The sequence below is a fragment of the Meles meles genome, chromosome 11, assembly GCF_922984935.1.
Source record: "Meles meles chromosome 11, mMelMel3.1 paternal haplotype, whole genome shotgun sequence".
In the NCBI taxonomy this organism is placed as follows: Eukaryota; Metazoa; Chordata; class Mammalia; order Carnivora; family Mustelidae; genus Meles; species Meles meles.
Window position 1 is genome coordinate 17,488,036 of NC_060076.1, and position 12,780 is coordinate 17,500,815.

At 50.8% G+C, this 12,780-nt stretch overlaps 1 protein-coding gene across 3 annotated transcripts in view; it reads left to right on the plus strand.

Annotated features, from left to right (window-relative positions):
- ASTN2 (astrotactin 2) overlaps nucleotides 1-12,780 on the plus strand; it is an 875,241-nt gene that overhangs the window by 617,728 nt on the left and 244,733 nt on the right. For all 3 annotated transcript variants that reach the window (XM_046023052.1, XM_046023053.1, XM_046023054.1), the window contains one exon: nucleotides 9,317-9,441. In XM_046023052.1, the coding sequence (XP_045879008.1) occupies nucleotides 9,317-9,441 (125 nt within the window). The remainder of the gene's footprint in view (nucleotides 1-9,316; nucleotides 9,442-12,780) is intronic.

Below are 12,780 nucleotides of genomic sequence, written 5' to 3' on the forward strand. Positions count from 1 at the left end.
GAATGGGAAACAGACAGGCAGAGAACAACCACGCCTTCTGGAAGCTGCGGTCAGGACCAAATCAGGTACTGTGGAAGTAGGACCTCACTTCCAAAGAAGGGGCTCAGGGATACCTTCCAGAGAAGATGACACCATGAAGCCTCTCTGTGGGGCCCTCCAGAGGGCTCAGAGGAGGTTACGAAAAAGAATCAAATGCAGCCCCAGCTTTGCAGGAGCCCACAGGTCAGACAGAAGGGGTTAGGCAGGTTAACGTAGCTGTTCTTACCAACCCTCCAGAACATGCCAGGTGGAAGCAGCTCTGGGCTGGAAATCAAGAATATGGATGTGTAGCCTGTTCTGGTCTTGCAAACCCGGGAGCCTTTACCTAAGTCACTTCTCTGCCCCTTGCCTTTGTCTCCTCGCTCTTCACTGTTGGGAGACTCAGCTGAGATAACAATCGCCTGGGGTGCCTGGGCCTCTGTAGAGCCAGTGAAGCAACTTTGCACCCATGATCTGAGAAACAGCATGGAAGGTAGGGGTCATGAACTTCATCCTGCCCAGCAGGGGATGGCGGCCCTGGGAGCTTCCCCCTGGAGGTGGTCAAGCTTGCTCGAAATGCTGGGGATTTTAGGGAGATCTGGCAGTCTTCCTGTGAGTCTCACATGTAGCAGCTGAGCTGAGATGGGCTGCCAGCTGGCAGGCTCAGGAAGAAGGCAAGAGCATCCTGATGGGCCAAGACACAGCAGTCTGCTCTCCAGCCATGGCAGGTGAAAACAGGGTTGTCTGGATAGCTCTGGGGGTTTCACTGTAAGGGGAGGTGGGCCCCGGAGTCAGTCCTGCTAGCATAGCTCAGGTTGGCCTCCACTCCCACTGCACGCAGCGGGTGATGAGGAGCAGGGTACATGCAGGGCCTCCTTGCTGGGTCTCAAATCTGTGTCTCTTCTCGATATTCCATCACACCGCTTCTCCACCATGCTGGTCTGGGTGGCTGCAAAACCCCGTAACTGGTCAACTTCCCTCTAGCCTTGTTCCTTTTTTGGCTTGCCCTCCAGGCTGTGTCCAGACTCAAAATCTCTGGTCAGATAGTATTGCTGTCCTGCCGAAACCCCTGCCATGGGGGTGTCCTTGCCCTCAGAAGAAAGCCTGTGTTCCATAGCATCACTTTGAAGACTTGCAAGATCTGAGCTATCTGCCCCTCTCCAGCCCATTTTTGCTTTTTTACTCAATGCTTTTACATCCTGAATCTTAGCTTCTTTCAATTTTGAGAATGTGGCATTTGAGTGTTCCATCTCTCTCTCTCTCTCTCTCTTCGTCTCCCGTCTCCCATAGACACACACACACACACACACACACACACAGCACTTTGGACTTTTGCACATACTATTCTTTCTGCCTGGACCCCACTCCCACCTTCTTTTCTTGCTCTTTCCCTGGATAACCCCTCCCAATCAGTCAAGGCTCATCACCTCCAGACAGCCTTCCTCCCCTACCCCATCTGTATTAGGTACCCCTCCTCTTTACTCCCTTGGTCTCTGTACCTCCCCTATGAAACTTAAACTTTTTTGAGTCTTAAACTTTATCACTCTAACCTCTAACCATCTCTTTAAACAGTTAAAGATTCAAACATTTTTTTTCATCACTACAACTCAGTTATGCAAAACACTGTAGTCTTCTGATTTTTCTACCACTGATACAATCTTTTCCTCAACTTTCCATTCTGCGGATAGCAAAAAAGTATTTCAAATTGTCAACTAAGGATACAGACCATCCTCTTTAGGAAAACTATTTAGTCTATTGGAAGTTGAGCTCCTTAGGGACCCGACCCACGCTGTCTTTTCCTCACCCAGCTGGCTCCCCCACCTCCACTCTGCCGCAGGGCACAGGGGCTGCAGATAGCAGAAGGACTTTGGTATAAACTTAGCCCACTGGGTCCTTGCTGGAGTCACTCAATGATTTCTTACTTGAGCTTGGCTCCGAGCCCCTTTGCACTGGCAACCCATTAGGATGTGGATGGTCTTGGGTGGTCTTTTGAGAAGAATCCACTGCCAAAGTCCAAATTCATGAGGTCCCCACACTCTGAATTCCCCTTGTTCTAATCTCAGGGACCCTTCCCCATCCCTGCCTCCTTGGGGGCATGGAGGGTGTACTAGGATGTCCTGTCCACTTTCTTCTCGCTACCCTCTGGGTGCAGGAATTGGAGGCTTACTTCTGCCAGCCTCTAGTTCACCTCCTGCTTCCCTCTCATGGGAGTTCCCATTGGGTTATTGGATAAAGGGGCTCCCCACCTCCTCAGACTAATCCCTGATCTGGGATGACAGCCCCCCGTGTTCCCACTTACCTGCCCTGGGCCATTTCCCAAACCCTTGTTAGTATCTTAAGCATTTGTAGGCGCTGCCCTCAAGGCTAGGGTGGGTGGGGAGGGGGTACTGACTTCTAATAGTCCAGAAAGAGGTTGTCTATCCTTGAGTCTGAGCTCCTGGCCCCCTGGCCTTCTCTCCTCAGCAATCCCTCCCAGCGCTGGTGTCAGAAAGAAGGGTTTCTCCTTCCTTTTCCTGTCTGGTGGGAACTCCCCTGAGGTCATAGCCTGAACTGTCTTACATTAAAAGAAGACACTATGATCTAAGTCAGCCAGGCCTGGCTTTGATACAGAAGGGGACCTTCACTTCCGGCACAGGCTGGCTTTCCAAACTCTTGTCTAGCTCAGGACACTGCAAAGTCAGCTTTGAGATGCAAAGCTGGTCAGTAACCCCCTTTCTTCTCTAAATGGTGTTTGTCCTTCTACCTAAGGGATGAATGCTTTTGATTTAGTAGGTCGGGTATTAGAGACAAATATGATTTATGGGGAATGAAAAATGTTTCATTTTAACCTTTTCAAAACCATTATTCACCTTGCACACATTTACACACATGTGTAGAAGCATTTGTACACATGTATCTCCTACTAGGCATGGGGAGCTTAAGGGCAGAGAATGTCTGTTTTGTCATTGTATTCCCAAGGCCTGGTACATAATAACAAAGATTTATTGGATATTTGAATGATTGAATGAATGAATGAATGGCTAAATGCAAGAATGACTTAAGTCTAGCACTTGAGCAGGGAATGTAAAAAAAGACCCATAATTAAAAAGCAGCTCCCAGGAGAACCAAGTTTCTGACTGCTCCTGGAGAAGAGCAGGGCATGAAGGTAGCCGTGGACAGACATCAACCTCATTTTAAATACCAGGCTCTGTGACTCCAGCACCTATGGAATGGCTATAGGATCAAGCCCAACACCTCTCAAACTGGGGCTCAGAGAAACCCAAATATTTTGTACCAGCTGTTCACCCCTCCCAGTCCCAGAGGTAGGGAGTGGCTTCCCCAGCCCCCCACAGTGAGACAGTGACAGAGCCAAGATGAGACCAGGTGTCCCCACTCATTGACCACAGAGGAAACCACATCTTAGCCAAAGACGCTGCTGTCAGTTGGTGGAAAGACTCAGTCTAGTTGTAGGTAAGGGATGGGGCACAGTTTAAACCGGGAGAGATGTCCTCATTGGTGTGGGGAGCTTTTGGCCACCGGTGGAGGAGGCTTTGGGCAGCCTAGGGAGAGCCAGGAACCATATACCACTCCCTGCAGACTCAAGAGCCTACAGTCCACAGCTCCCAGTCTTCCTTCCCCTTAGAAAGGCTGCAGACAGCGCTGGCTGGCTCTGGGATGATTTACTTCCTTGAAATACCTCAATTTAAATGCTAATTTCCCCAGAACTGAGGGGTGATCAGGCTCCTGCTTGCTGGTGGCTGTGTATTAATGTATCCAAAACACTCACACATATTCTTAAATTGGGGCAGGAGGGAGGGAAGTCCTGGGGAGGGAGGCAGTTGGAGGATACCAGCTTCCCCTGCTTGTCATTCTTGTCAGCATGGCTGATGAGCGCAAAGCTAGACAGGGTGCATCCTCGGTGGAAATGCTCTGTAGGCTTGAGTCACTCAGAGGTTAGGTGCAGATGGCATGGAAGGAGAGGAGGCCTGATACTTAAGGGGCTTCTACGGAGTAGGCACTATCTTGAGTTCCTGAGGCTCACAAAGAGATTCAGGATCTAGTGTGGGATTTGGGAAATGGGACCCTCGCTCAAGAGAACTTTGCACGAATCTTACTCCCAACCCCTTCAAGTCCCAAACTCATTGCTTTTGCAGGTGAGGTCACTGAGGTTTCAAAAATGGAACTGAATTCCCCAAAGCCAGACGGCATTTGTTTCCATGTCTGAAGGACTTCTGAGCCTTTGCCTTTTCCACCACCAGACCCCAAGGCCAGTTCTGGGATCTAATCACAGACAGGATGCATGAGGGCAAAGTAACAGGAAGGTGTTATTCCAACAGGGGAAATCAAGATGATGACAATGAAGAGGAGGTGTTTTTTTACCTGGGCGTCTTGCTTCCTGCTGGTGTTCCTCGCCCCCGCCCATCCCCTGCTTCTCTGCCCCAGTGCAGCGTACACACGGACACTGCTCTCCTTCAGAGTGCGAGGTCTGACCACCCCTGCTTCGAGAGATCACCTTTTCCCTTCTGGTCCCTGCCACCTCAGGGCGCGCTGGGGCCCCTGGCTCCTAGCCAAGCTCCGTAGGAGCCGGGCTGCCTGTGCACTTAGGAAGAGAAAGAAAGTAGGTTTTGAAGCTCCATGTGGAAGAGCTGAAATTTTAGACCCAAATTCCCAATATCCCTTAGATCCAAGAATTCTTTGAGCACTCACTTTGTATGCATTTGGCACTGTGCTAGGCCCTGGCAAGAAGGCATATAGGAGACAGGCATGGTCTTGGCCCCGTGGAGCTCACAGTTTAGTGGGCCACGTGCCTATCATATAGGGTCCCCGTGAGCACAGCTACCATTAGGAGCTGGGAAGCTCTTCATGGAAGAAAAGAGCCAGATGCTGTGGGAGAGCATAGTGGGAGAACTGGCTCCGGGTGGATTTCTCAATGATAGGGAAGTAACATGTGGTCTGAATGATGAGTAGGTGCAAGGGGCAGGGGTGGGGGCTTTCCGGAGAGAGAGGGCAAATCCCCAGTGCACCCTTTGTAGGAAGCAAGTATGCCCCACAAGGGGAACTTAAGGGCAGTCAGTGTAGCTGGACAACCAGGGGACAGGGGCTCAAAACATGTGGCGGGAGGGGTAGGCAGTGGCCAGATGTGAAGGCCTTGCAGACCTTGCTACATTGCTTGCCTTCTGCCCTGGTCCTCGTGAATGGGATACCTCCCTGTCCCCTGCAGGGCCCCTGGGATGCAAAGCAACCCCTGCCAAATGGGAGACCTGAAGCAGTGTCCGTGGAAGGAGTGAGACCTCGGACTCCCAGAGTTCTCCCAAGTCCCTGGATCCCAGGATCTGCTATTTTTAAAATGTGATGAATCTTTTCATAGACATCAACCGAGCTCGAACTCTTTTTCATGGATACTTTGGGGGAGATGTTTGTCTACAGAAATAGGGCCCTGTCGCTGTTTGAAACATGGCATGCTCTTATGTACACACACGGACCCCTCGTGGGCACGAGAGTGCACGCGCTCTGGCCTTGAACAGCAGAATGGCCTGGTCTCGGGTTATGCCAGTGATCAGGAGTACGGACTTGGGATTGGTCCCTTGAACGTGTGCTTACTGAGTGCAGGGCACTAAATGAGGAGCCCCTAACTGTGGGCTCCTAACTGACTTCCTAACTGTGGACCTAAGCTGGACAAATTCCCTAACCCCTCTGAGTGCTCTTTTTCTATTTATAAAATGGGAATCGTAACGGTAGCTGTCTGCTAGAGTTCCTCTGCACAGACACGCACACACACATCCTGTCTAGGATGTAGCTGATGATGAACAAGATGATCAATACATAAATATTACTCATTCTTCTTCCTGTCCTCCTGTTATTAGGATTAGTTGCCCTATAGTTTTTTCTTTTTCTTTTTTTGCCTTATAGTATTTTCTACACACATGTACACACAGCTCTGAGAACCTGAATTCACTTTCTGCTGTCTGCATTTAGCCAGGTCCCGCATCCCTTTCTCAGGTCGGTGGATCCCCCTTGGTGGCCCTTCCCCTCTGTGTTGTTACCTCCCCCAGAGAGCCTGCGGATGCGAAGGCCCTGGGCGCCCTCTGCTGGCAGCGGCTGTGCAGGACTCGTGACCATCCCCAAGTAGCCACAAGGGGACCATGTCCTGAGGGATGATCCTCGGACTTTGCTCTTCCTGCCTTGCCGTCCCCTGCTTCGTGACTGCCTCCCTCCCTCCCAGCCTTCACGCTGGCTTGCGAACTCCCACCCCTGCATCCTTCTCCTCCTTCTCAAGCGCTCCCTCAGGATCCTTCCTGCTCCCTGAAAGCTCAGAGGGGGAATCCTTCTCCCAAGAAGACTGGCATCATGAGCCAGCCTGAGGTTGCCCATTGTGCTGTTTCCCATTGTCCTGTGGGGTCAGATTTACCCATGGAGTGAAGCCTGACTTAACCAGAAGACAGGGGGGTGGGGGGGTGAAGAGGGGCCTCTGTCTTTAAATGCAGTGCCAGAGAAGGTGTGAAATGAAGCCCCCCAGATGGTAAAATGGAAAAACATAAGCTTGCTTTCAAATCCCTCTTCCCAAATGCACTCTGTGCCAGTCCCGGAAGGCGCTGCACACCTCAGAACCTCCACTTCCCCATTGGCTGAGGGAGGGCGCCCAGCTCCAGGGACACAGAGCACCCGGTATGGTCAGGTCAGAATGGGCAGCAAGCTCCTTCTCCCAGCTGTGATCTGTCTGGGCTCAGGGCCCCCATGCATGCTCCTGCTCTTTCAGCTAGACAGTGCCCTACACCTGAGCAGTGGTGAGGAATGGGAACTGCGGGGCCAGCTGGGCTCTCCAGCTGCATTGTGCTGCGCAACCTCCAACCTGAGGGTCTTAATGGCATCAGCTTCACAGGGTTGGGAGGGGACCAATGCACGGTGCCTGGAATGGTGCTCGGTACATAGTATGTGCTCAACAAATGGCTATTCTTATCATCATGGTAATGATATTTCATTAAGGCAGATTGAACAGCTTTAATGATCCTCACCTTACCTGTGAGAAAATTGAGGTTTGAGTGGTCTGCTCCAGGTGTACAGCTGGGGTGTGCTGTGGGCAGAACTGGGGCCCAGTCTTCAGAGACGTTGGCATCTTCTCATGCCTGACCTTATCTGCCCATGAATCAATTCATGGCTCTCTCTCATGGGGAAGGGTCCCAGAAGCATCCAGCCCACCTGGTGTTCCTGATAGCCGGGTCCCACTGGCTGTTCTGCTTGGCTCCGTTGTTGTCTCCCCCAGTTGGCTGAGAAGGTCTAGAGGACCAGGGAAGAATCCAGTCTCTCTGAATCCCTAGATCCAGCTCAGGGCTCCACACAGAATATGTATTTAGCTGATGAGAGCAGAGGGACACCCTCTCCTGGGCCCTATCCTTGTGGGAGGATCTGTATCCTCACAGGCCAGTCTCAGAAGGAAATAGGAGGAAACGTAGTCCCTCAAACCCTGGCGAGTGTTACATGGCCCTTTAAGGGCACTCCCCTTTTCCAGAAGGCTCTCTCTTTCTGTTCACATTACTGTTCCACGCACCCAGGCTTGCAAACAGATCATACACTAAGCACAGACACCTAGGGGAAGCCGTGATCACAGGCACACACACATAGACATAAACACGTACAGCTTGCCAGACAGACAGTGGTCCTCCCACACAGGCACATGAGATAGCATGCCTCAGTGTCCCCCGTGTGGACCCAGAAACTCACAGTCATGCACACGCACGCCCAGCAGACACTCCCCAGCCCAGCTGCCTACCTTTCCGAGTGGGCAATCAGCAGACCTCCAGGCACATCCCAATACTCACCTCCTCTTAACCTGGTACCACATGTTTTATCATCTGCAAAAAGGATATAATCTACAGTTCTCTTGCTGTAAAGATGAAATGATACAGTGTATGCAAAGTGCTTAGCCAGACCCAGTAAATGATAAGGATCTGGAACTTTGTAAGAGATGATGGTGATGGTGAAGGTGGGGATAATGGCTCTTCCTCTGGACTCCAAGGTGCTCAGTGGTCAAGACGTGGGGGGCTGACTGTTCACTAAATGAATGAATCCATGGGACACTTCATGGGTACCTGGGGGAGGTGTGCACCGTGGGGACATGGAGTATAGACAGGAAGTGCTCCAGGCCCCCATGACGTCTGCACAGCTGCTTCCGATGGACCTGAGATCCAAGCTCCAAAGGCATTGTTTTGGCATTCCCTGTTTTTGTTTTCCTCTTTCTGATTTTCATTTCAAGGGTGCCCATTCCAAGGTGTACGATGAAGTGATAAATATCTTCCTCCCTTTGTTCTTCTCCTCCCTCTCCTCCTCTTTTCCAGACTGTAATTACTGTCTCAAAATCTGAGGGTCCCTGAACATGAAAGGACCTCAAAAGTCAGATGTTAACACGGAAATGCCTCCAATACCTGCATACCAAGTGGCTGTCCGTTTCCCTCCTTGCACACTCTCAGGAACGGGACGCTCACCACCTCTCCTGGCAGGCTGTTCTATTTGGAGGCGGGTCTGTTGTGTAAAAGATTGAAATCTGCCTCCATATGATGCCTTATTACTAACCCACCTGCCCTAAAGACTACCTTTGTTCAGCGTTCAGTTCTGTGAGGTCACCCTAAGGACTGTCTTGGAAACAGAGTTTCTTGGGATGGCATTATAAGGAAGGATTAGAGGCCCCTGAAGAGATTAGAACAGGAGAAAGAACACTAGCCTGGGATGGGGGAGAGGTTCTGGGAGCAGGTCATTCCTCTTCTCTGGGCCTCAGTTTCCCTATCCGTAAAAGAGGAGTCTGATCCAAAAGATCCCTTAGGACCTTTCCACTTGAACACCCACCTGTTCTTTCAAGCCTTTCTGCCCCTTTCTCTGCACACACTCCATGCTCTTCTCGGTTCCCTCACGTTCTGGCTCACCATTGCTTACGCAAGGGGATGTTTAGCACCAAATACACAGTTTGTAGAGCATCAGACTGCATCTTAAGCAATCGGCAGCTTTATCCCATTAAGTGTTTACAACTACCCCGAGATCTCACTTTATAGCAAGGAGATCAGGGTTCTGAGGAGCGGGAGTTTCCCCCAGACTGCACGGCCAGTACACGGCGGGCCAAGATTCTGAGCCCAAGCCTGCCAGATTCTAGAGCCTGCCGTTAGCACCCGGTTCTCTGAGGCGGGACTGGGGCAGCCGGACGCACGGCAGCAAGGATGTGCACCCTCTCCTGAGTGTCTCCGTGCTGATGCCAAGCTCACTGCCCTCCTACCCTGCAGCCCCCAGCGGCCTCCACGCCCTCACTTGGCAGTCTCTGTGCTCCTCTCCACAGGGAGAACAACTTCATCAAGGACTTCCCTCAGCTGGCCGATGGGCTGCTGGTGATCCCTCTGCCGGTGGAGGAGCAGTGTCGGGGCGTCCTCTCCGAGCCCCTCCCGGACCTCCAGCTACTCACTGGTAAGACACACCTGCTGGACCTCCCCTAGCCTCTCTCACCGCACACCTGGCTTCTTCAGGTGCCTCCCCACATCCCAGACGGGCCTATCCAGGCCTCCTCCTTCCCGAGGGACAGAAGGCCAAAGGGACTTGCTGCTGGCTGGGGGGCTCCTGTTATGGGCTGTGCAAAGCTGGGGGGCTTCTCTGAGACTCCAGCATCAGAGCTGGGCCGGATTGGCTTTCAGCAGTTTTCCGGGATTTTGACCGTAGTCACCGTGCTGTGCCTCAGCCCCACAGAACCTCTTCATCCCACATCACTGGACCTTTGGACCCCGTGACTCACACCTCCCCACGTCCCCAGGCTTTCTACTCTCTGCTCTTAGGAGTCCGACCTCTTGATTCTACATAAAAGTATGATCACGCAGTATTTGTCTTTCTGTGTCTGGCTTATTTCACTAGGTTTATTTTTACATTATTCTAAAGCAAAATCACTGGACCCCTCCACCGGGAGCCTGTCTTACTTGAAAGTGTTTGTTACACAGCTCAAATTTGAACATGGGCACTGAGCCAACTTGGGGGGTGGGTACCGTCCCTTTTTAGAGATGAGGAATCTAGACTCAGAGAGGGGCCAGGATAAGAATCAGGTGCCATGGCTTCAGGTCTCTGCCCTTTCCATTGGCTCTTCAGCTCTCCACCCCTACCCCCTCTCTCCTTGCCCGCCCCCTCACAGGGAAGCTACCTTCTGCAGGCCCTCCTGGGGCTCCCTGTCTTCTGTCCCACCCAGGATGCCCTTCTGCTCCCCCTTATCTTCTCCCAGTTCCTCTCCTGTCCTTTGTGGAGAGATTTTCTTAAGATGTGCGGGCCCTGGCTCTGCTTTGGTGATACAGTACTTGGTATCTCAACCACAGCCCAGGGAGAGTGGCCCCCGACGAATGACGGACGTCTCACCAAGAGGGAAACTGACCCCCAGGGAAGCCCCTTCTGCTGCTTGCTAGCACTTGGAAGCTCCATGAGCCTTTCCTGTAAAGAGGCACAGACAGGGCAGAAAGACCCATGTGTGTCGAGGGTCTCCCAGAGGCCATGCACCCTGTGTGTCTGAATCTACATGTAACCCTGTGAGGGTTATTGTCCCCCTTGAAACGGATTAAAGAAATCATTTAATTAGTCCAAGTTCACATGACTAATCTGTTGTTGAGTCAGGATTAAAGCCCACTGGGTCTTGACCCCAAAGCTGATGCCATGTCAATGACCCTCCATCCGCTTCTTGACCTGTCCTCCTTCAAAAAGGGCCCAGATGGGGCATTTACCCTAAAGATACAAACATAGTGATCCGAAGGGGCACGTGCACCCGAATGTTTATAGCAGCAATGTCTACAATACTATTGTATTGTACTATGGAAAGAACCTAGATGTCCATCAACAGATGAATGGATAAAGAAGATGTGGTATATATACACAATGGAATACTATGCAGCCATCAAAAGAAATGAAATCTTGCCATTTGCGACGACGTGGATGGAACTAGAGGGTATCATGCTTAGTGAAATAAGTCAATCAGAGAAAGACAACTATCATATGATCTCCCTGATATGAGGACGTGGAGATGCAACATGGGGGGTTAGGGAGATAGGAGGAGAATAAATGAAACAAGATGGGATTGGGAGGGAGACAAACCATAAGTGACTCTTTTTTTTTTTTTATACATTTTCTTTTTTTTTTTTTTAAAGATTTTATTTATTTATTTGACAGAGAGAGAGATCACAAGTAGGCAGAGAGGCAGGCAGAGAGAGAGGAGGAAGCAGGCTCCCTGCAGAGCAGAGAGCCTGATGTGGGGCTCGATCCCAGGACCCTGAGATCATGACCTGAGCCGAAGGCAGCGGCTTAATCCACTGAGCCACCCAGGCGCCCCCCATAAGTGACTCTTAATCTCACAAAACAAACTGAGGGTTTGTTGGGGGGGGGAGGGAGAGGGTGGTGGGATTATGGACATTGGGGAGGGTATGTGCTATGGTGAGTGCTGTGAAGTGTGTAAACCTGGCGATTCACAGACCTGTACCCCTGGGGATAAAAATACATTATATGTTTATAAAAAATAAGAAATAAATAAATAATTAAAAAAAAAAGAAAAAAAAGGGGGCCCAGATGTAGATCAAATGAAATCACAGGAATAAAAGTGCTTTGCAAAATCTGCCAAAACCTGCTGTGCCTTCCTTAATTTTCATAAGATCGCAGAATTTCAGAGCTGACAGGGACTGTGAAGGGCGTCTAGTCTAATCCTCCTTAGCAATGGAGAAATCAGGTCCGTAATAGCCCTACTGAGTAATGGTTCTTGGATACACCCAGTCATGGGGAGCTCACCACCCCTTAAAGCAGATAGCACCATGGTCCATGGGGAGGTGCTGTGCTCCAATGGGAAGGACCCTGGATTTGTCACAGATCTTTGTGTGTCCTTGAGCTCTTTCTCCTCTGAGCTTCTGTTTCTTCTTCTGAAATAGGGGGTTTCAGTTCTTTATCAGCATTAGGCGACACTGGAGACTGTGGGTATAAAATGCTTAGTGCACTGTGGTTCTGTATTAGGATTATTTGTTTTGATTTAAGGATCTTGGGAGGCATCCTAATAAAGACACTGTTGGATTTCTAGAATTAAAAAATAATAATTACCAGGAAAAATACCTCCCTCATTTTGTCCCTCATCTTTGGCGGAGATCTAAGATAGGGTCGGGTAAGGTGGGGGTCAAGGATGAGTAAGGACTAGGGATGGGCCTAGGATGGGGACGAGGATGCAGGTAAGCAGGTGAGCCAGCAGATCGGCATTTGTTTGGAGCCTATTATTTTGTACCAGGCTCTGTTCCAGGCTCTGCAGGAGTGAGAATAATAAAGACCATGGCCTCAACCTCAGGATGCTGGCATTCCACTGGAGGAGATTCCAGGCTGGAATTCAGGAAGGACCAGGGTTGGAGAGAAGTGACGGGTGGAGTGATGACCAGTTATGGGGGGATAAGGGGCAGAGATGATGGCTTTATATATGTCTTGGTAATCAAAAGGGGTAGCCTGGTTTTTTCGTTTGGACATCATGCCACCCAGTGAATGAATGGTACCCATAGCCTCCATCAGACTGTTCTGCTGCCCTCTCTGAGGATAGGCCCCGGTTGCCAATACCCACACCAAGCCTGCCGTGCATCAGGACCAGCACAAAGGATGGGGCAGAGGCTACTGGGCCGCAAGCATTTGGCCATCCTGTGCAATCTGGTTTCTCCTCCCTGACTCAAAACATGGCCTGTCCTTCCTCCCCAACCCGTTCTCCTTCCCTTCCCAGCCTTTCTAGGGGAAGGATGGGACAGGCAGAGCAGATAAACGGAG